We start from the raw sequence: 21,817 nt of genomic DNA, 5'->3' as shown, positions 1-21,817 counted from the left end.
AGGCAGAGCGAATGCCCTGTGTGGGGTGCGTGCTGCCAGGCCTGTCACTGGGCTACAGGGCCTGAGTGATGCTTCAGACCTAAACTTATTGTGTAAAAAGAGAAGGGAAGTATAGCCCTTTCTTTAACAGAGCCAACCCTGTGATTTGCCGGGGAATATCTGGCGCCAGCCCCCTGTTATTGCGAGGTATGTGTTCACATTACAGCACGGTGTTGTCCATGGGCTCAGCAGTTTGTGGGCAGGGTGTGTGCGGTGTGCCTGGATGCATGCAGGGTGCTACTTGAAGTTGGCACGCTCACTTCCTGCAGCAGCTATAGCTTTTCTGTTCCTAGTTCTGCTTGAGAGCTGTTTTTGGTGTCCTTGGATCTGGACTGGTGCAATGCAAAGCTGACCGCTGACAGAGCAGGGTCAGGCTGAGTGTGCAGCACAGACACGGAGCAGTTGTGAGAGTGGTGGCAAGGGCCCAGCATTCACAGAATCACAGAATTGTAGGGGTTGGAAGGGACCTCCAGAGATCATTGAGTCCAACCCCCCTGCCAAAGCAGGTTCCCTACACCAGGTCGCACAGGTAGGCATCCAGGCAGGTCTTGCATGAGATTGTGTAGGGCTGATTAAAGAATACGTAATGATGAGCTCAAAATGCTTTCTCTGTAAAAATGGCGTGAATTGGGGTGTATCTCAAATGCCTGCTGCATGGGGAGCAAGCAGGAGGAATTACAGCTTGCAAACACAGCTGCTGAGCAATGGCCTCCCTGGGTTTGCAAAGACAAGTGGGAAGTAGGATTTGCTACTGCTGTCACTAGACAGCTGGAGAAGGCCTCACAATCACAAGCTGCTAATGGATGAGTGTCTTCAGACCTAAAAACCAAGAGATGACTTCAGTACATCCCAGAAAAATTCTTGGTGCAGGCAATCAATGAACTGACATGGAGCAGTGCTCTCTTTGACAGCTGACAGCCAGAAATGGGTATGATGTAAACATTAAAGGTACATTTAAACCGCTGTCTTGCAAAATTTGGTTTTGTAGAGTGCTTCTCTCTGGTTGCATGAGCTTCTGGCACTGATGTTCTATTAAAAGCAAGATAAATGTATTTTGGAAGTAAAAAGTGCTGACGTTGGAGTTGTTTTTTTTTTTTAATTGCCAATCTGGCACAGCAGTGGGTGAGCACTAATGAATGTAAGTTAGCTGGCACTTCAGCTTTTGGAAATAATGTTTTAAATAGTCTTGGACAGAAACCAAGTGCAACTTGTAATTGTGTCCTATGTTGTGTATCTGTGATAAGAAACAATTGTTCTGGAGTTACCTGGGATGAGCAAAGTGATCTCTTACAGCAGCACCCTATGTGAATGTGCTAATGGCTAACTTTAAAACTCATCTTATTTGTCTTCATCCGCACAACATATCGTGCACCATCTTATTTCAGTAACACTCCAAAGAGCTTTTCTCTTTCCATAGTCTGAAACTCATGAGAGGCAAGCTGCTGACTGCCCATTCTCACAGTTGAAAGGGATGAGACATGAATTTATTGAGAGGGGATATCCAAAGACAACGTGGCAACAAATCGTAACTGCTCTGGAAGAAATTGTTATTACAACACAAATGTCCAAGTCTTGTTGGATGGTGCTACAAGTATGTATATATAAACAGGAGTGTGATAAAATGACAGGTGCTGGGAAATGAGCAACTAGAACTTAGTGGTCATTTGGGTCTGTAGGAAGACAGGGACTATCAGTGGTATTGTGAGGACATGGTTTTGAAGAACTTACGCTGTGCCACCAAGTAAAATTCAACACAATTGCTGTAGTTGTGGAAGATTGGCAGAATGATGAAAAACACTAATCCCTTCCTTGGGAGCTGCTTGCTGTTATTGAGACACCATTAATTACAAAGGCTTTATCTGGGATTCTGGTGGAATTTGCTGGTGTTTAGCTTCAATGAGTTTGTCACTTTGAGTCCATGTCATAATTCTTTGTAAATTCTTTAGGAAGGACTGAATTGTGCCTGATATGCCTCTTTCTCCCTGTGGAATGGCAACTGGCAGGGCAGGCTCAGAAGGGGTACCCTTCTAGGGAAGGCCATTTGCATCCTCCAAAATTTCCACCATTGCAAAGCAGGGAGCCTGGGGAAAAGTTTGTTCCTGGCCCAATGCCAGTGGTGACTTATCTGCATGGCCCCAACTGTTGTGTAATCAAACCTTGGTGTCTGTCTCCCATGTAAGCAAAAACTTGATAGCATCTCCTTAAGCCCCACAGTTGTCTGCCTGGGGATCTTGAAGGCAGTTGGTGAGAAACTCTGCACTACTGGTACAGAACCAGCTCAATTCAGTGATTGTGTGCACAGGGAAACGTAATGGCTCTGGCAAGCAGCCTTTCAACTTGTGCACAGGGAAGAGCTGGGTGATGATGACCTGAAGGTAAAGCAGTGCTTCTCCATCCACCTCCCCCATTACTCACAGAAAGGAGAGCCGATTGCCTTGGCTGGAGCCCGTGGGCCTCTTGTCCCTGGCTGCAAGGGGCTGCTGGGTGCTTGGGAATGTGACTGGATGTGGGGGTTGATGCATCACTGTGTGGGGTTGAATATTGCCACTGCAGCATAATATTGTTCATCTGTTCATCTTTTTTTTTTTTTTTTTTTTTTTTTTATAGTACCTTTTCTGTAATGTATGCATCATTTTATGGTACACCTTTTACTGTGATGAGACAGAGCATTTAATGCATGTTACAGTGTAACAGATTGGACCTTGTTAGGAAGTATGGTGTGTTCTAGTGGTATAGATAAGTCACAGCAAACACTTTGACTTGACAATCCCATTTTTCTCTATTTTTGTTGATCAAAGAAAAGGATCAGTGCCAAGAACATGCTCTATAAAAAAGTTCTGAAGATACACATAGGATGCTGTTTTTTAGTCTAGCAATCCTTGTAAAATATTTACTGCCAAAAGAGAGGGACCCAATTACTGTATCAACTGTTGTTAACATGTCCTTGTTATTTCTGGAGGCAAATTCAAATACACTTCGTGAAACGTCTTTATTCTGCTCTTGGTGATAGCACAACTTTGTTTTGTTTAATTGATACTACTCTGTCATTATGAGGTTGCTGCAGGGAGGTGGGAGGCTTAGAGGTCTAAACTCTCCTCTCTCTGTCCAAAATAAAAAGGAAGCCTCTGTGGATTAAAGAGACATAATTCTAAGAAGCATGTTATTGGTGGTGTTGTAAAACCAATATCATTTGCACAATAAAATAACCAAGAATTTTAATTGCTGGATTTGAGTTTTCTAAAGCAGATGGCAAATAATTAAAATTGTGTAACATTTTCCAGTAAAAGAGGCTTGCTTCAGTCTCTTTATAACTTTGCAAGTTTTAAATGGTTTGGCTTCTGTTTCTCTTCTTTTTTCTTGTAACGGAACCAATAGTTGAAGAATGACACTTGGGGAAAAAAAACTTTTTAAGTCTTCATAGAAGCCCAATAGGATGATTTCAGGCCACCAGACTTCAGAAATTCGGTTTTAGATCAGTGCTTCCTCCTGTGCCTGTGAAAAACTGTCCAAGCTGCCAACGCAAAGTCACAGCTCGTGCCTGACAGGGATGTGTTAAACACAGCAGTGCTAAATTTTTTGTCCTTTTATTTTTGCTTAACTGAAGCAGCACCCCTCCTTACAGATGCATTGCATTCATCAGTGTTCGCGTGACTTGCTATCCCCATGCACCGAGTGAGAACGCTCCTCCCCAGCACTCCCAGGGCTGAGCAGGACTGCTCCCTGGCTGCTTCCAGCCTCTGCAGGCTGCCCCTGCATCAGGCACGCCGACCCTGCTTTGCTCTCCTCTGCTGCTACCCAGGCACCTGCTGCTGGACCTGCAGGAGAAGGTGATCTGATGCTGCTGGAGAGAGGCATGGAGGAGGTGTTTGGGTGGAATAAAGCTGGCTGGAAAGAGCAAAAAGTAGACAGGTGGGAGAAGAGGGGTGCAGGCTGGCAGGCTCAGAAACAGGAGAAGGCGGTTGAGGCAGTGCCTGAAGAGGTGTGGACAGAGATGTAAGTTCAGGAAAGGATGCAAAGGATGCAGTTCAATAGAGAAAGGAGAGGAAGAGTGCAGCTGGTGAAAAGGAATGGAAACTTTGGCAAAACATGTTTTTCCCCACCTGGTGGCAGGGTTATTTGGTCTGCCAAATCAATGTTTGTGTAAGAGAATACAGTCTCTAGATTTCCCAAATTGATTTGATGTTCTACTGATGGGAGGTTATAAAGTTAACTTTTATTCTGACTGAGTAGGAGGTTTTGTTGTTGTTGTTGTTCTTTAGTTTTAGGTGACTAATCTATGTCAGTGCATAATGCAGTCTGCTTGTTAATAATGAAGATTCCAAGACCAAGCACTGAAATGTCAGGAAACCTCAAACAGTAATTTACTTGCGTAACTTGATTTCGTATACCCTATGCATGTACGCAGTCACATATTTAAAAATTATTCTGTGTTGTGTTCTTGGAAGTTAATAGTGTTCTCATCAGTAAGGCTAAGCAAGTGTGAATGAAGTAAAGCTTTGATCTGCCTCAGCTAAGCTGCATATGTAACGTTGTGACGAAACAACTTAATGGAAATTTCATGCAAAATCTTTTCTAGGTCACTGTCTACAAACTTTCTGGGGTTGTAAACAGTTTGTGGTTTGTTTATTAGGAACATTAGTTCAAATACAAAGATCTGTGCAATTTCTATTTCCAAGAACAAGGCATTTGGTGGGTAGATACATCACTTATCGATATCTATCTGGAAGCAATGTGATGAGACAAAGATTGTAGTTGTTGCTCCTTTTTAGGAAAGCAGGCTAAAAAGTGTTGGGTTTGATTTATTTTTTATACCAATCCATTTTTACGTCTGTTACTGTTCTGGAAGATTTAGTTTTTAAGGATTACTAAAAACCTGGGTACTGCTGAATCCTCTCAGGCTGGGTTTAAATCATGTAACGGGTTTAAAATAAAAGTCGGCCAATCAGAGACAAAAGATTTCCCTGAATACTGGAGGGAAAAATAAGTGAATTGTATACCTCCTAAGGCTAAGAGCTGCAAATTATGGCAGTCAGGAAGTGTAATTACCAGAATGAATAACAGGCCAATGCCCAGAAAGCTAAAGACACAAAGCTTAAGGAATTAAAATGAAACCTATGTGGACTTGGAATGGTTAATGTCTTTATTTTAAATAAAGAATTTCTTATAACAAACATTTGTATTGCTGGTAGAGCAGTCTGTCTCTGAGCAAAATCTGCTTGGTCTTGGCAGTTCTAACTCTTTCAGAAATCACTGTCCTCACAAAATAGGTTGTGAAAACACAGCCCAGCTTCTGTGCATCTCTTCCTACTGTCTTTTGTTGAGAGTTTGCTGTAGAGACTGGAAGTCATAATTCACGTCCTGTTTTTCTTTTCTTCTTTTTTTTTTTTTTTTTTCCTGAAAGGATGACTCTGAACATCCCTAAAAAATGCATGACCTGTTGGATCTTGCCCAGCAAGCTCTGCAGCAGTGGAACAGCTACCTACAATGCTTGCTGTAGGTGGTCTGGAACTTACTTCTAGGAGAGAAGTCCCAATAGATGTCCCAGGTATAGATCTAAGTGGCCTGATGTGGTGCTGTGTGAAGGCAGTTAGGTACCAAAAGCAAGGTGGGGGTCTCAGTGTAATACTTAGCTTCACTTTTTGGCCAAGATGAGCTCTTGTGTTGGCCTGGTGTAGGCACAGCTCTTTCACTGCCAGTATCTCCATTCAGCATGCTGTGTCAGTAGATGAAACCAGCATGACAGTGCACTTCTTCCTTAATAAACAAGGTCATGGTGCTCTGGTAATGTAAGAAGCTGCATCTTGCAGAAATTTCTGCACCTTCAATTTTACTCTCCTTTTCATGGAGCACTAAATGTCTCAGGTATTAGCATTAAATAATACTACTTCTTCTCCATTACCCCTCCTTTCTTGCATTTTGAACACCTTGGGTTTTTTTAGGGATTCGTAAGTAAAAGATTTAAGAAGGTCTCAAGAAAGGCAGTTATTGGTGCCTGTGCAGAGCAGCTCAAGTGGGAGTAAAACACTTTTGGTCTCAAAGTCACTTGGCTGTTTTTGCAGATGTATTTTTGTCACTGCTGCTGGTAAGATGAAAATACAAAAAAATCTATAGTCTAGGAAGAAGTCCTGTTTCTTTCTCTTGTAATGAGCCCCCATTTATTCTCCCACAAATGAGGCTTCACTTGCAGTACAATTTTCTTGACAGAGGCAACAGGATGAGACTGCAGATCCGTTTAAAGCAATTATGGGATGAAGGCCAGGAGCCCACTTAGTTTGGCGGATACAGTGATTTTGACTTCAAAGTAATTTAAAGCAGAGGAAGGGAAATCTTGGATAATGGAGATCTCTTAAGCTTTATTGTAGGTGGCTTTTGTTAGGGGTGGAAAGCAAAGGGAATTGGCTTTCGTGCAGCAGGGTTATAAGCAGGAATCCAGAGAGCTGCTGTGTTGCTGGTCAGAGCTTTTAGGGTACTGAGAAGGCCAGAGAGCTGGTAAATGTCTTTTAAAAGCATTTTAGAGTCAGAAGTAGTGCAGTGGTAGAGCTGTGCTATAGGTCTCATCTACATCCTTGAGTAAGGTGACAGCGTGAGATAACTTCACTAAAAAAAAGCTTTGAAAAAGAATAGACCTGATTTTGAACTTCCTTTCTTTTACAGCAGACAGCAGAGTGTCCTCACCCGGATATAGTGACCCTGTTTGGGGATGCTCCCATATGGCAGCAGTTAGTGTAGAAAGGGATTAATTACCATGAGACACAAAAACAGTTGTGCCTGGCTTTTGAATGATCAGTGTGGTGTTGCCATGGCAGAAATGCCACTGGCAGAGGCCTGCTCCTTCCCTTCATGGTGAAGTCACTAGGATGGTAGCTGCTCACCTCGGTGTGTGCGGTGCTAAGCCTGAACAAATTTGGGAAGAGCTGGAAGCATGGAGGGCAGCACAGATATGCATGGAGTTCAGAAGGAGTGGGGTGGCTTGTGTATGTCAGTGGGCTGGCAAGAATAAAGCACATAGTCTGTGAGCTTGCAGGAGTCTTCTAAATTAATCTTAGATATAGCTCATTTTGTGGCAAGTTCATTTTAATTAAAAGTATATATTACATCATAAGATTTTTTTTTAATTTTCTTTTTTTTGTTGTTTTTGCTTTTCGGGACCTTATCTTCTCTTATTGCAAAGCTGAGATCAAAGAACTTGCTTTGTTTTTAAAAGTGGCTAGATCTTAGGATCAAATTGCTTAATATACCAAACTGTAGCAGAGCATTCATTTTTCCCTTAGTTCCATCCACCTTCCCTTTTATGAAGTTGCAGCCTGTTTTTTGGCAGAACTCAAGCCTGCTACCTGCATCGGTCACCATGACCTCTGTAGAAGCTGGTATCAAATAATGAATACTCAAGTTGCTGTTCTCAGCTCAAGTGATTTGACCTTGCCTTCAGTGCAATATTGAATGCAGGCAGGTCTCATCCCAGTTCTCCAGCTGCCAATGGTAGGTGTAAGCTGCCTCGTGACTTGGATGCTCTCACAAGAATTACCTCATTGTCTGGAGCAAGCTGGCTGTTCAAAGTCCAGATAAGTGACTTCCATCCTGTAAAATGTACAGGTATTCCATTTCATCCTCTGAAGTGACCTTCATTGCATGGCCATTACAGCACCAAGCAAACGGGTCCTGACCCTCCTGCCCATGCTGTAGCATGCTGTAGCAGTAAGTCTCAGATCTTGATGAGAAGCAGGAATTGCTACTCCTTCACCTGGAGTGAAAGTGTTTTGTCCTTGAGCAATAGGATTGCAAATGGATTGTTGTAAGCCTGATATGCCCCAAGCTTGGTTTACTTTGTACGCTGCCTAAGACAGTCTAGATAGCTTGTGATGTGTTGGTAGTCTGGAAATGAGGTTGCTCTGTAGACCCTAAGGTTTTATTTATTTGGGTGATGTGTAACTTAAAAGTTTCCTCTCATCTGTGTCTGGCCAGACCTACCGGCCTGCTGTCAACCGCGCAGCCACTGCTTTGGTACCACAGGCTTTTGCAATAGATAGCAGGCACCTTTTTTTTTTCCAGTGGTTCTTTAACGTCAATATCATTCTTTTACATTGCAGTATAATGATGTGATGTAATTATCCAGAGGAAATAATATGCATGTCTGCTTTCAGTAAATAACAGTAAATAACAGTAAATGCTGTTAAGTTTAGCTTTCCTTTGTCATTAAGAGAGCCTAAGCAGCATAAGGGTTCTTCCTGCCAAGTCACTCAGTCTGCTCTATTCTATATTATTTAATATTTTAGAATGTGGTACTTTAAAAAGCCAGCATGGTCAGCCAAAAGTAATTTTTCATGAATATGCATCTCCCTGTAGAGCAGTTACATAATTTTAATCTTAACACACACACACACACACACAAATAAAGAAAAAAAAATCATCATTTTTCTTGTAGTTACTTGCAAGATCCTATTTTGTCTGTGGAGTGTTTCCAAAGAAATCTATTTATGCTTCTGTTTTCAAGTGTTTTACAACTTCGTGCTGAATTGACTGTGACAGTTTAAAATCACCTGTTTGTTTTCCTGCTTCTGCAGTATAATGAAAACAACAACTTCTGTACTGTTTTGTGAGTAGTGAACACCAAAGCTGATGAGTTTTCATTTATGCTTAGCTCAGTCCAGGTACCTGAGATGAAGAATGTCAGTAACGGTGTATGTATGCAGTTGTATGGCAACTCTGATAGTAGACTTCTCTGATAAGTGCGAGAGGAACAAAAGCTGGATATTTTTAATTTGTTTATATTTGCAAAACAGCTGCTGAGTTTCTCAGCAATGGAATTATGAGATGATGCACATTTTTGTACATTTTCCTGTGATTTTTTTTTTTTAATAATTTTTTCAAGGGTGTTACTAATGAGAATGTTTGTAACACAGCTTTTTGATTGGAGCTCTAGTGGCATAAGCAGACCCAGATGATAGTTTTCTGTAGAATTTGCATGAAGGAGCCTGAAGATGTTGGACTTGGAAGTGTTGTGGAGTTACCACTGAAGTGATAGGTCCATTAGGGAAATCTCTGTAGCTTCTGTTTATGAACCATCTAAACCAGGGCTCTTAAGAGGGCTTCTGTTTTTTTGTGGAGGGGAGGGGTCTTGACAGCAAGTGCACAGGGTATAGATTTCCATGCTGATGATTCGTTTCTGCCCATGTGAGTGCTCTCACCCAATGCAGTAACTGAAAGAATGACAACAGTGTGCTGTCACTGCCTCAGAGCCCCTAACAGGCTCACAACTTGTGTGTCTGAGCTGCTGCAAAATTCATCTTCACATCACAAGTCGTCCCTCTTGCAATTTATTGCTGGCTCCTATAGTCCTCATTACCCAGGTATTTCCCTTGCTTCCCCTTGTGTGTCCTTCATACAGGAAGGGCTCTACAGCATGGCTTCTCCAGGGTGGAGCTGTTTTAAAAACTCTCTGTGGGTAGGAGCTGGCTGCAGGCAGGCTGCTTATGTGCTCTTTGGAGGCTGGCAACAACCTGCAAGTCATGAGTTATTACTTCCTGCAGGGAAGGGAAGTTTTAATCTGCTCTTGTAGGGGAGGAGTGGAGGAAATGTTTTATGTGAAAAAAAAAATGCTCGTGTTTAGTTCCTGTGTTTCTGCACAGTTCAAACGTCAGAGTAAACGCCTCAGACAGCCAAATGAGTTTCAGTGATGAGAAAAGGAGATGGTTTGGTTTTGTGTTCAGATTTTTGTGCTTTGGTGTCTGTGTTTGATCCACCTCCATGCTCCTCAGCAGGATCCTACTTGTAATATATGCGAGTTGAAGGTATTTTCTTGCTATTGCGTTTTGAAGGACTCTGGTAACTGTTATGTATGCATGCATGCATAAGAGCTTAGAAAAGCAAATCTAGCACTGGCTGCCAGTGTAATCTTTCTACTCTTAAAGCAAATAATCTTAAGAAAAAGCATGTAAAGTCTTGAACAAGATTAGAGCTGCACTGTGCGCTTACAGTGATTAAATGAAGCAGAAATGTAAGGGAGTTATAATGTTTGACCAAACATAGAGCTTTCTGACCTATACCTACAGAGAGATTGCTGTCATTTGTTCCCAAATTTCCAATTGTAAAACCGAAGTAACAGATTAGTACGGAGTTCAGCTCTTTAGTCTTAAAACTCAGTGCCGTTGCTTTCAAACAGAACAGCCTGGTGCTCAGACAGGTACTGAGGAGTTAAATGCTAACTGTGGTGCAGTATTGAAGCTAGCAGGTTTTGTCAGTGCTCACCTGTACCTGCCCTAGGAATATACCCCACCCAACACAGCAGTACTTCAGCTTTCATTGGTGTGCCTGCCAGCTGCTGTTCAGAGGTCTGATAAAACAGCCAAGAGTAGCTCTACTTCATCAGTACTGAGTACAAGGGGGTCTGTCTGTTCTTTGCTTAATTCTGACTAGTTCCAACTATGGCTTTTTCTGTTATGCACATCTGACATAAGATGCCACATTAAATAAGCTTGGGAACAAAAAAAGTGATTTTAGTTTATTTTGGGGGGTGGGTTTGTGTAAGTAACTGAGTGAATTTTGTGTTTAACACTTGATTTTCTCTGTCTATTGTCGGCAGTTTCTGACTAAGGCTAGCTTGTTCCAGTTGTCACTACAGGTGCCTCCTCCATCTCCCAACAAGCACTCCATCTCCCTTGTGTAGTGAAGTAGCTGTTTGGTCTAACTAGGGAATTAGCTGTCAAGTGGCAGGGACAGAAAAGCTGGATTATTTTTTCTCTCTTTCCTTTTAGTTTCTCTGTCCTAGATATTTGTTTTTCCTGTCTGCTTTTCTGTGCTACTGCCTTGTATGCATGGAGATATGCAAGGAAAGACTGGATGTTGTGTTGAGGGACATGGTTTAGTAGGAGCTATTGGGAATAGGTGAACGGTTGGACTGGGTGATCTTTTAGGTCTTTTCCAACCTTGGTGATTCTATGATTCTATGATTCTATGAGATAGAGCAAGCAGTTGAAGGTTGTATTTCCACTTCATTGCTCACTGTACATTTTACCTGGAGGTAAAATGTGGATGTCTGCATGCCTTGATCTAACTTGTGCATGTGCTCTTTCCTATTGGTGCAGCCCTGTCAGTTCCCCATTTCAGGTGCTCTCTAGGGCACTGCTCTTTGGTGGACGCTGTTTTGCTAGTGGGTGGAATCAGCACAAAGGTCACAGGCACCAAGTTTAAGAAGTGCACTTATCTTTACTTACGTTTAAAGAAGTGAGATAATAAGTAAAATGATATGGCAACAATAAAACAGAACAAGGCAATGCACCTAACCATCACTGCATGAGGATAGTGATAGTGATTAAGAAAAATACATCACCAACTGCCCTAATGCTTTACCATCATTCAGATCTGCAGTCCATGGGGAGGATTTGGAGTGAGGATTTGGAGAGCCTTTCCTGGTAGTTTGGGAGGTCCTATGCAGTGCGTCCGCTCATAGGTGATGTCTCCAACTTCCCTGCAAGAGGGTCCAGCTTTTATATTGTTGAATAAACAAGTTTACGTGACAGTTAGATTTAGAAGCACCCATTTAGAACACTGAAAGGAAAAAAAAGAATGAGTTTTGATTGTGGCAGATCTTAGGAAGTTTGAAAGTGCAAGTGTTGGCTGCGCTCAGATAATCTCCCAAAAATCAGGACACTTACGGGTAGAATGAATTCTTTGTATGAGGTCTTTAAAGTGGCAATTACATTAATCACATTAGGTCAATTTTCATTCTGACTTGAAATTCATATTTGTTAGGTCCATCTGTAGTTTCTTCTGTTGATCAGAGGAAACTTAATATAGTTATTCCTTTCAATATCAAATGTCTTTTTTCTTACAATTTTTAAATTGGCACATGTGATTTGGTAAGATGATGTGATTTTTGATGTGATTATGCTGTTATCAACAAAATATTACTTTTGATCAATGAACATTTGATCAAAGCCTCTACTATTTCCCTCCCCTGCCTGCCCTCCAAGAAAGACAGAGTAAGTGCTGAAGCATGTTCCTCATGCTGTCTTTTATCGTTCATGTTCGTCCTGAATTATTCCTGTAGAAGGAGATAAAAGAGAAACAAAGAGTTTCTAGGGTCATGTTGTTAATTAACATACTGAGATGCAAAGGCTGGAATGTGGAGGAAATTGCTTGGAGCCTGCTGGAAAAAAAAAAATTATTATTTTCTAGAGTGAAGCTAATACAGGAAGGCTTGTTCTGTTTTTAAGGCAGTTTTGTCCAGCACATTTCTAGTGAAATTTTCATTTAAATTTACTTTTTTTTTTTTTTTTTTTTTTTTCATCTCCCCTAGTCTATGTCAATACAACTTTCTTTTTGTCCTTGCTTTCAAGTATTTCCAAGATCTTCGTGGAGGGTTTTTAGCATTATTACAACCTGTCTTTACATTCATCCCAGATTACAGTGTTCTGTAGTTTAACTCCTGGAGATGAAGATGAATTGTGAACTGAGAAAATCATGGCACCTAATTTCCTGCCTTGGCTATTAATTAACTAGATGCTGAGCCAAGGATACGGTTGCAATTTGAAGTATTATAATGAATCTTTTTGTTTTCCGCTACAAAGGATCACTGAAAGAGCATTCAGAGCCCCAGAATGATCTCTTTCTAGGGCCTGATCAAAAGTCTATTAAAAATAATAGAAATCTTTTCTCTGTGAGATTTCATTTGAGACATAAATTGTCCTCTTTTCAATTCTGGATAATGGGTGCGTCTGTAATTTGTGAAGTCTGTGAAGCTTTTACCAGAATCTCAGTACCACACCTTTAGAAACCTCAGATATACAAGTCACCTTTCACAGCTGTTTTTGTGCTGCTGCGTTGCAAGATGTTTGGTTCTCCCAAGTTTTGTGGTTTGATTCTGTTGTTCTGACTTCTTTTTATCAGTCTGCTTAATCCAACTTCTTCAAAGGGAGATGTTTATAATAAAAACTAAAAAGGCTGCTGTTCTTTGGAAGTAGTGATTTCCAAAGCATCCCTGAGAAAAGAAGATGAGAGCTGTTGTCTAGCAATGTGGTTAATAACATATTTTTTCTTTTTTTTCTTTTTTCTTTTCTCCCCCCCCCCCCCCCTTATTTTAGCAGCTGAAGGTTCTAAAGTACAAGACAAGAAAGTCACTTCAGGACAAAGCAATACCGGAACTAAACCAGGTATACCATTCTTCATGTTTCACATTGTAAAGCTGTTTGTCTTAATGGTACATTAAAAATGCATGTCTTCCTATGAATTTTTAAGACGTTTCATTTTCCTAAACCTTTCTTACTAAACTCGTATCAGTGACTGTATTTTGTTAGGCTGGAGTCTCTGCTCACAACAAAGCAAAACTAATGAAATCTTCATCTGTTTTAGTGCAGTTTAGAAATGAGGGTTCCAAAGTGAGATAAGGTTACAGAAGTCCCTGTACTTGCATTCGTGCTTGTATTTTCTGCTGTAGACAGGGATTTGTAGCTTTATATCAACATGCTTCTGTTTAGAAGTTTCTTCACTTACTGTGCTGTAAGACATATTTTGTAATATACCCTGTGCAGTAAGCAGATGCGTGCCATTACTTGACTCTGCCCAATTGGTATACTGTGTGGATTTCATTAACTATTCACTAATGCTGCACTTGCATGGTAACAGTTTCTGTACAAAAATGCTTAATGTAATCCTTAATGCCACAAGTCTGTTGCACTCATGTGCTTAGACCAAGATCCAAAAGATCACTCAGAAATTTAAATTCTTCCTGTACTAGAACTCAGGCACCCAAGCTTAAAATGTTCCATTAATAATGCTGAGAACATGCAGGTGTTGTGTTGCTGCAGGCTCAGTGCATGGTAAGCAGTCCAGTTTCAGCTTCTGAGCAGTCTGGCAGCTCAGTGGCTGCTTTGTGCAGAGGCTTCACTGTGCCTCAGCTGGATGCCTTTGGGCTCCATCCCTGGGGGAAGCAGTCCAAGGGCTGTCTGACAGAGCTGAACAGAACTGGATGCAGCACATGGATCAGCATTCCTGGTGGCTCCCAGTTGGGCAGTGGAATGAAGGGTAGGGAAGGGAATAGTGATAACATGACCCACTTTTAAGACAAAAAAAAAAAAAAAAAAAAAAAAAGAATTGAATGGTATTCAGTATATACTTTGTCCTGCAGTAGTTTAATCTCAGTCCTTCAAGTCTCAGGAAGGTGTCCTGGCTGCTCCCGTGCTCCCTCCGTCTGTGCTGCAGTGTAGAAGGGAATACAGAATCCTTAAAAGGAATGTTCAGCTCTGCACTCAACTGATGAGAGCCTCTGTGCTGAACTGAGGATTCCTGAGCTGTATTTTTCCTGAGGCTGCATACAAATTTTGTGTCAAACATTGTTTTGGTTAAAAAATGGAGACTGTCTGCAGCAGGAGTGAAAGCTGTCATTACAAAGTTATTATCTGGAAGGTGTCTGCAGGCTGAACAAATATTTGGAGACCAAGAGTAACATCGGCAGCTCTGAATCTGTGCGTGGGAGTGTGCAGGGATCTAGGCAGGGGGAATAATTTTTGAGATCCAAGCACAAATCTTTTTAAAGGATGTAGTGGCTTACATATTTCTCCCAGAAGCTCCCCTGCGAATTAGCATACAAAATGGCTGTGGTTTTCCACTCTGACCCTTTTAGTTTCATTAGCACAAGAAATTGCAACCCTAGGAATCAGGGACAGAAAGAAAGTGGCCATTTGTGACAGGAGACTGAGAGAATTGGAGGTGGATGTGAAGAATGGTAGGAGGCTGAGGTACTTCTCAAGTCCCACTGAGAGCTGCTGACAGTTGCCAGAGCTGTAGAAACTGCCATATGTAATAATTACATATGCCAACTAGGTTGGGAATTTTTTCTAGGTTACTGATTGCTACAAATGCCAACTGTGCTTAGGAGTTCAGTATTCCTTACATAGAAGCTTTGAAAAGTTTGCATTTTCCTTTTCTTATCATGATTAAGGACCAACAAAGTCTGTTTCATTACTAAATTTCTGAGAGAAGAGAAAAAAAACCAAGCCCCCACCGCAATGCTAGTAACTTCTAAGCTCCTTAAGCAGAATGATAAAAACTCACAGTAGATGCCATGAGTTCATGAAAAACACCATTCCGCCATTTGGACATATAGTTTTGGTGTTTAGTTTCCAGCAATAGGTAAAAAATTCATTTCCTCTTACTAGAACTGTGGCTTACTTAATCTCTAAACATCTCTCTTGGGCATAATGTTAATCTTTTTTATATTCTATCTTACAGCTCTGCTTATTACAAAGCTATTTAGCTGTAGTGAAACAGACTTCTGAGCATGAGTTCACATGCATCGCATCATACCCAGACTGCGCCTTGTTACAGCAGCACGTTGGTCCTCCTGAAGCGTCCAAAGTCCTAAGGCTTTGGACATCTTTGTGCCAATATTAATTTTCTCCTTTGTGTACCCAAATATATATATATTAAAGAAAAATGAAAAACAAAAAAAAAACAGCTTGTTGTTGAATACATACATGCTTATATTCTGCATAACCTTTAGCTTAATGTGAATTCTTCACGATTGTTCTAACATCCTTGGGGTGCTGGGAGAGGCTGTGTGTGTGAGCACCATCAGGTGTGTGATACAGGAAAATAATTGGATGTCTTCAAACAGAATGTCAGAGGGCAGTTTTAAAAATTTATTTTATTCCTCCTATTGCTTATAATTAGGAATTCTTACAGGAGACCTTTTCAGTTTGCCTGTCCTCATAACCTTCTGTCTCTTTGAAGACTCGCTTCTTCTCCCTTGATAGGGAAGTCTCTAAGAAAGTAGGAAAAAAAGGAAGATGGTACATTTTGAAAGAACGGGGTTTTACGTTATTCCCTAGTGGCTCATCATTCTCTGACAACTTGAAGTTACACTGACAACTCTTCAAAGGAATCCTTGTTTTCCAGGAAAATTCATATTGGTGGTGCACTATTCCACTAACACTAATTACTGACGCTGCAGAAGTTCGTGTTCTGTGTCTTCTGTGTGCCAGCCACAAGAGAGAAGGAATATTATTACCCTTTTCACCTGCATCTGCATGCTGAAGAGGCAGCATGCAAGCCAGTGCACTTCTTAATATCAACCAAGTGTGACTTTGCACTGTACGTTGGACAAATCTATGTGCTGGCATGGTTAGCAGTAGTTACATAAATGGCAGCACTGTGTGCTGTTTAACCAGAGTTAAAGGTTCGATCTGTAACTGGGTGATGGATTGTCTTTCACTTTGTTGGTGACTTTTTCATCTTTTGTACCTTTCGTTAGGGCTTTAATGTTTAAGTGTTTGTCTTCCTAAAAACTGTGCATTGGGATTTTTCCCTGCTGCTCTTTGCATTGAAGCCAACACATTAGAAGATGCTATATTCTCTCACCATCATTGAGTTGGTTGTTTTCACCAACTAAACTGAGCTAGCTATCTGTGGATTCTTCCATGCAGGAAGTCCTGTCATCCTGATGCTGAAAATTCTTTTGGAGTATGAAATGCACAGTACTGACTTCTGTCTAATTCAAATGGCTGCATAAAAATCAGGCTAACACATCCTCACTTCAGCGATTTATTGTACGAATACTTTTTTCTTTTCAAACCTCATTTTTTTCTTTTCAAACCTCATTTTTGACGTAGTTTTGCCAGCAACTTTTTTCTTTCTTATGCAGCCTATACACACAAATAGATGGACTTGGCATGTTTGTACAGATTGCTTATTGGTATTCACATTGAATAAAGAAAAGCATATTAGTTTATATATATTAGTTTATATATAGTTATATATATATTCTTATACATATATATAGTTATATATGTGTGTATTTTGTATGTTTCTAGAGTGATTGGAAGTTCTACATAGTTGTTCACTTCAAAATGAAATATTAAAAGAATTGAATTCCCATCAGTATAAGAATAAATCAAGCCATTTCATTATACCCTGAAAACTTTTCTGGTTTTTGTGTGGTTGTTTTGGTTGCTTATTTTTTGTTCAAAGCAGACTTTCTCAGTGTTAGTGAAAAAACATAAAATCAACAGCTTTCCAAGTTTACAAAATAGGCTGAAGATGAGTAGGAAATTAGTTTTGGCAGCATGCTGGGATGAATCAGTAACTAAGATTTTGTTCCCATTTGGTCTTTGGCTCCACTGCTGAGACTGGAAGTGTGATGTTAGCTATTTAGCATTTTGTTGTTTTCCAGATAACTCATTTTGTTGCACTCACCAAGTAGTATTTTTCCAATCAAACGTGAATTTTTAGTTAAGCCTAAGCTCTGACACAGATTTTTTCATGTTATCTTTGATCTTATCACTGTGATCCAGTAGCAGGTATTTAAAAAAAAATTCTGTGACTAACTCAACATTTCAAAAGATAGCTGAGGAAATTGTCTCTTTCTTTACTGTTATTGTATCATTCCATGTATGTGATGCACTATCTTAATGTGTCTGTCATAGCTTTTAACACACGCACGCAGTATCAGTAGGAGATCAATATCATGCCACCTTGATTGTTACTCTTCAGAAGTTCAGCCGGGACTGCTGTAGTGTTTGATCCAACCTGCTGTGCATATGTACTGAGCTTCTTCAACCTTGTGAAATAGAAGTGGCTTGATTTTTTTTTTTTTTTGATTGTTTGGTGGTTATTCCCCTAGGAGCTTTCTTTTGTTGCTATTTGGTTTCGTACTATATGATTAATATTTCCCCCGTTCCATTTGCAGACCACCCACCAATACTGAAGGTTGATGACAGGCAACGGCTTGCTAGAGAAAGGAGAGAAGAACGAGAAAAACAACTAGGTAAGCCCTATTCTATATCTTTTCTTAATAAACTCAGGTATTTTTCTTTTTTTTTTTGTGAAGTAAAACCTTGAATATGTGTCAAATATTGCTCAGTATCGTATACAATGTCACCTGTCTATGAGCGTGTGTAACACTACTGAAATGAATTCTTAGGTGAAGGTTGCTTAAGAAGTAGCTAGTGATGGGCCAGGTACGGAGTGTGGTAGCGAGAGGATTATCAAATTAGTAAAAACCAAATTGTTATGCCTACCAGATATCAAATCCTAAAGATGTTTTGACCTACTACATGCTACTCCAGCTTGCTGTGACCTTCCAGTCCTATGGTGCTTCTGGCTTCCTTCTCCACAGGCAGTAAAGAGGGGCAGTGCCAGTAGCTGACCTCTCTTGGTCTGCTTGGGAATGACTGAAGCTAAGCAGATGTCCTTGTCCTTCGGCTAGATGGCTTGTTCCTCATCACAATCCCAGGAAAGCAGAACCAAAAAAAAAAAACAAAAAAAACCCACAATAACATATAGGATAACTCTGGGAGTCAGATTAGAGGTTCAAAGCTAGATGTTCCTTTTTGGTGAAGGTGATGCCAGAGAGGCTGAGAAGCATGAGCTTAATGAGAGAAAAATCTCAATCCACAGCCCCTTCCTGGAAGCCTCAAAGGTATTACACTGATATGGTGTGCTGGTAGAGAGACTTTATAGGTATGATAGAATTCAGATGGTCTTGTTTATAGCTTCAAGTACTTAGACTTTGCCAAAAATGTGGTTTACTGTCCATTTTGCACCCACTTTAATAGGACTGCTAATTATGCTTGAAAATACAGTGAAAGAAGCTTATCTTGTTTTGATTTGTTCAAAATATTTTTCCATTTTTCCTCAAGTGGGTTTGCATATCACAATTGAAAATGGCTAGATTTTTTTTTTTAACTGAGATGTACACAAACAGAGAACCTACCTGTGCATAAAATATTGGTTATTAATTTTTGTGGGGTTTTTGTTTGTTTTTTCTTTTTTATTCAAGAAAAAGTTACTCATTCCTGGAGAGTTTTGGTTGATAAAGCTGAAAAGTGAAGCCTTCAGTACAGGCAAACAAATTTAGGTTTATAAAGACAGTATTCTTTTAGCTTTGCATGTAACAGTTTATATGCAGTGTTTCAACATATGCTCACAATGGAATTGAGTCTGGAATTTTTTTTGTTTGTTTTCCCCACAATTTGAACACTTCTTCTGCTCTCCTCAAAGCATTTAGGTCTTAAATACCACTACACACCTTCATTTCTCATTACGTTTGTGAGTTAAAGATATTTAAGAGAAAACTTCTTAGCCAGAAGCAGCCCAGGAGATAAATATTCAGTATTTATTATACACCTGATCTTCCTTTTTGGCATCCTGTGTATGATCAGGAAAATACACAGAATTTAATCAGCAAGTGTGTGCTTCTGCATGAACAGCAGGAATTGCATCAGATGAGCCAAGGTTTCAGCTCCAAGCAGGGTTCTGTTGTTGCTGGGTTACTTGATAGCAGTGCTGTGTTGCATGCTTTACTAGTGCAATTGCAGAAGCGGAGAATGTAAGTGTGTTTTGTTTTGCACACGCTACTGGATGATAACTGGGAGCACTAGAAGTCAGAAAGAACCTGAGCATCAGAAATTGGAAGGCCTGGCTGCTGTTTCAGATGAGTATTGTTGTCAACTTCAGTGCTCCTTTAATACAGTGAGATACTGTGAGATACTCATAGAACCATAGAATGGTTTGGGTTGGAAGGGCCCTTTGAGATTATCTAGTTCCAACCCGCTACTATAGGCTGGAATACCTCCCTTTAAACCATCCAGCCTGGCCTTGAATGCTTCCAGGGAGGGGACATCAACAACTTCACAGGGTAACCTGTTCCAGTATCTTACCACCTTCACAGTAAAGAATTTATTCCTAGTATCTAGGCTAAATCTGCTGTCTTCCAGTTTAAAATGATTTCCCATTGTCCTGTCGCTAATTGCCCTTATAAAAAGTCCCTCTCCAGCTTTCCTGTAGGCTCCCTTCTGGTACTGGAAGGCTGCTATACTATCTCTTCAGAGCCTTCCCTTCTGCAGGCTGAAAAGCCCCAGATCTCTCAACTTCTGCATAGGGGAGGTGCTCCAGCCCCCTGATCATCTTTGTGGCCCTCTTCTGTACCCCCTCCAACAGCTCAATGCCCTTGTGTTGAGGTCCCCAGAACTATACATAATACTCCAGGTGGGGACTCATGAGAGCAGAGTAGAGGGGCAGAATCACCTCCCTTGATCTACTGGTCATGTGTCTCTTGATGCAACTCAGGATGCAGTTGGCCTTCTAGGCTGCAAGTGCACACTGCTGGCACATAGAGTCTTTCATCAACCAACACACCCAGATCCTCCTCAGGGCTGCGCTCAAGCCCTTCTCCACCCAACCTGCATCTGTACTTCCTTAGTGAGAGCAAAATTCTCATAGATCTGAAGTCAGCTTTCTCTGGGTCAGAGAGGTTTTTGGGTCCTGGGGAATGGGCTCCATTATCTCAAAGCTTGTTCAAGGTGCAAATTGCTTTTCATTATTATTACCTGCCTATCATGCTGTATTAACCAACTCAGACTATTTTGCAGCATAATTTCCTATGCTATATAAGAAAAATAAACAGGGACATAAATTAGTCACACCACTTAGTGCACTGACTTAATGGTGTTGCAGGCAAATATATATAGAACAGTTACTTGTCAAGATATTATGTTCTTAGTCAGACTTTCAAGTAATAACACTCATGAGTTCACATAGCAACTTGGGTCTTGACTGCTCCTTGCATTCTTTCCTTAGCAGTGCATCTGATGTGAGCTAGAAGCAACTCTAGGAAAGCCACACAGTAAAAAAAGAAGATGAAGAGTTATTTAATGCTCCAGTGAAACTCTGGCTATACCTTAAAACATCTACTTTCTCTGTTAATGTATGCTAGTGTGTGCAGGACCAGGCTCTCAGAAGAACTGCTATTGGATTTTTCTTTCTGGCAGTGGTCTCAGAAATAACTAGGTGCTGAGACCTTTCCCCAGACCTGTTACCTTAAGCTTAGTTGGTGTTGAATATGTGTTAGATCCTGTTTCATAGAATCATAGAATCACCAAGGTTGGAAAGGGCCTCCAAGATCACTCAGTCCAACCACTCATCTGTCAGCAGTATTTCCCACTAAGCCATGTCCCTCAGTACAGCACCTACATATTTCTTCAATACCTCCAGGGACAGGGACACCACCACCTCCCTGGATAGGCTGTTCAGTGCCTGACCACTCTTTCAAAGAAGTTTTTCCTAATGTCTAACTTGAATCTCCCCGATCACCGTGGCACAACTTGAGACCATTCCCTCTAATCCTATCACTAGCTACATGGGAGTAGAGGCCAACCCCCACCTCACCACACCCTCCCTTCAGGTAATTACAGAAAATGATTAGGTTTCCCCTGAGTCTTCTCTTCTCCAGAATAAACAATCTCAGTTCCCTCAGCTGCTCCCTCATAAGACTTCTGCTCCAGACCCCTCACCAGCTGTGTTGCCCTTCTCTGGACATGCTCCAGGGCCTCAATGTCTTTCTGGTAGTGAGTTCCCAAAACTGAACACAGTACTTGAGGAGCGGTCTCATCAGGGCTGAGTACAGAGCCTCCCTACTCCTTCTGGCAGCACTGAAGCCAGGATGCCATTGACCTTCTTGGCCATTTGGGCACATTGCTGGCTCATGTTCAGCCAAGTGTTGACCAACACCCTCGCATCTGCTTCTTCTACAGTTTTCCAGGTGCTATGAGCCAAGCCTGTAGTGTTGCCAGGGGTTGTTGTGGCCAAAATGCAGGACCCAACACTTAGTCTTATTGAACTTCATCCTGTTGGCCTCAGCCCAGCTGTCCAGCCTGTCCTGATCTCTCTGTAGGGCCATCCTACCCCCAAGCAGATCAACATTTCCTCCCAACTTGTGTCATCTGCAAACTTACTGAGGGCACACTCGGTCCCCTCATTATGGTTGATTAGTACAACTAGAGAAAGC

At 41.1% G+C, this 21,817-nt stretch overlaps 1 protein-coding gene across 8 annotated transcripts in view; it reads left to right on the top strand.

Moving 5' to 3' along the window:
• Nucleotides 1–21,817, top strand: part of MAP7 (microtubule associated protein 7) — a 104,767-nt gene that overhangs the window by 41,720 nt on the left and 41,230 nt on the right. For 5 of the 8 annotated variants that reach the window (XM_042888755.1, XM_042888750.1, XM_042888731.1 and 2 more), the window contains exons 2-3: nucleotides 13,119–13,187; nucleotides 17,720–17,797. In XM_042888755.1, the coding sequence (XP_042744689.1) occupies nucleotides 13,119–13,187; nucleotides 17,720–17,797 (147 nt within the window). Of the gene's footprint in view, nucleotides 1–9,799; nucleotides 9,828–13,118; nucleotides 13,188–17,719; nucleotides 17,798–21,817 lie in introns of those variants that run through there. The other 3 variants (XM_042888765.1, XM_042888740.1, XM_042888789.1) reach the window with 2 other exon arrangements.

This window comes from Lagopus leucura, unplaced genomic scaffold, assembly GCF_019238085.1.
Source record: "Lagopus leucura isolate 7727_CA_CO unplaced genomic scaffold, USGS_WTPT01 Super-Scaffold_73, whole genome shotgun sequence".
Taxonomy (NCBI): domain Eukaryota; kingdom Metazoa; phylum Chordata; class Aves; order Galliformes; family Phasianidae; genus Lagopus; species Lagopus leucura.
This window is presented reverse-complemented; position numbering and strand designations above follow the sequence as displayed.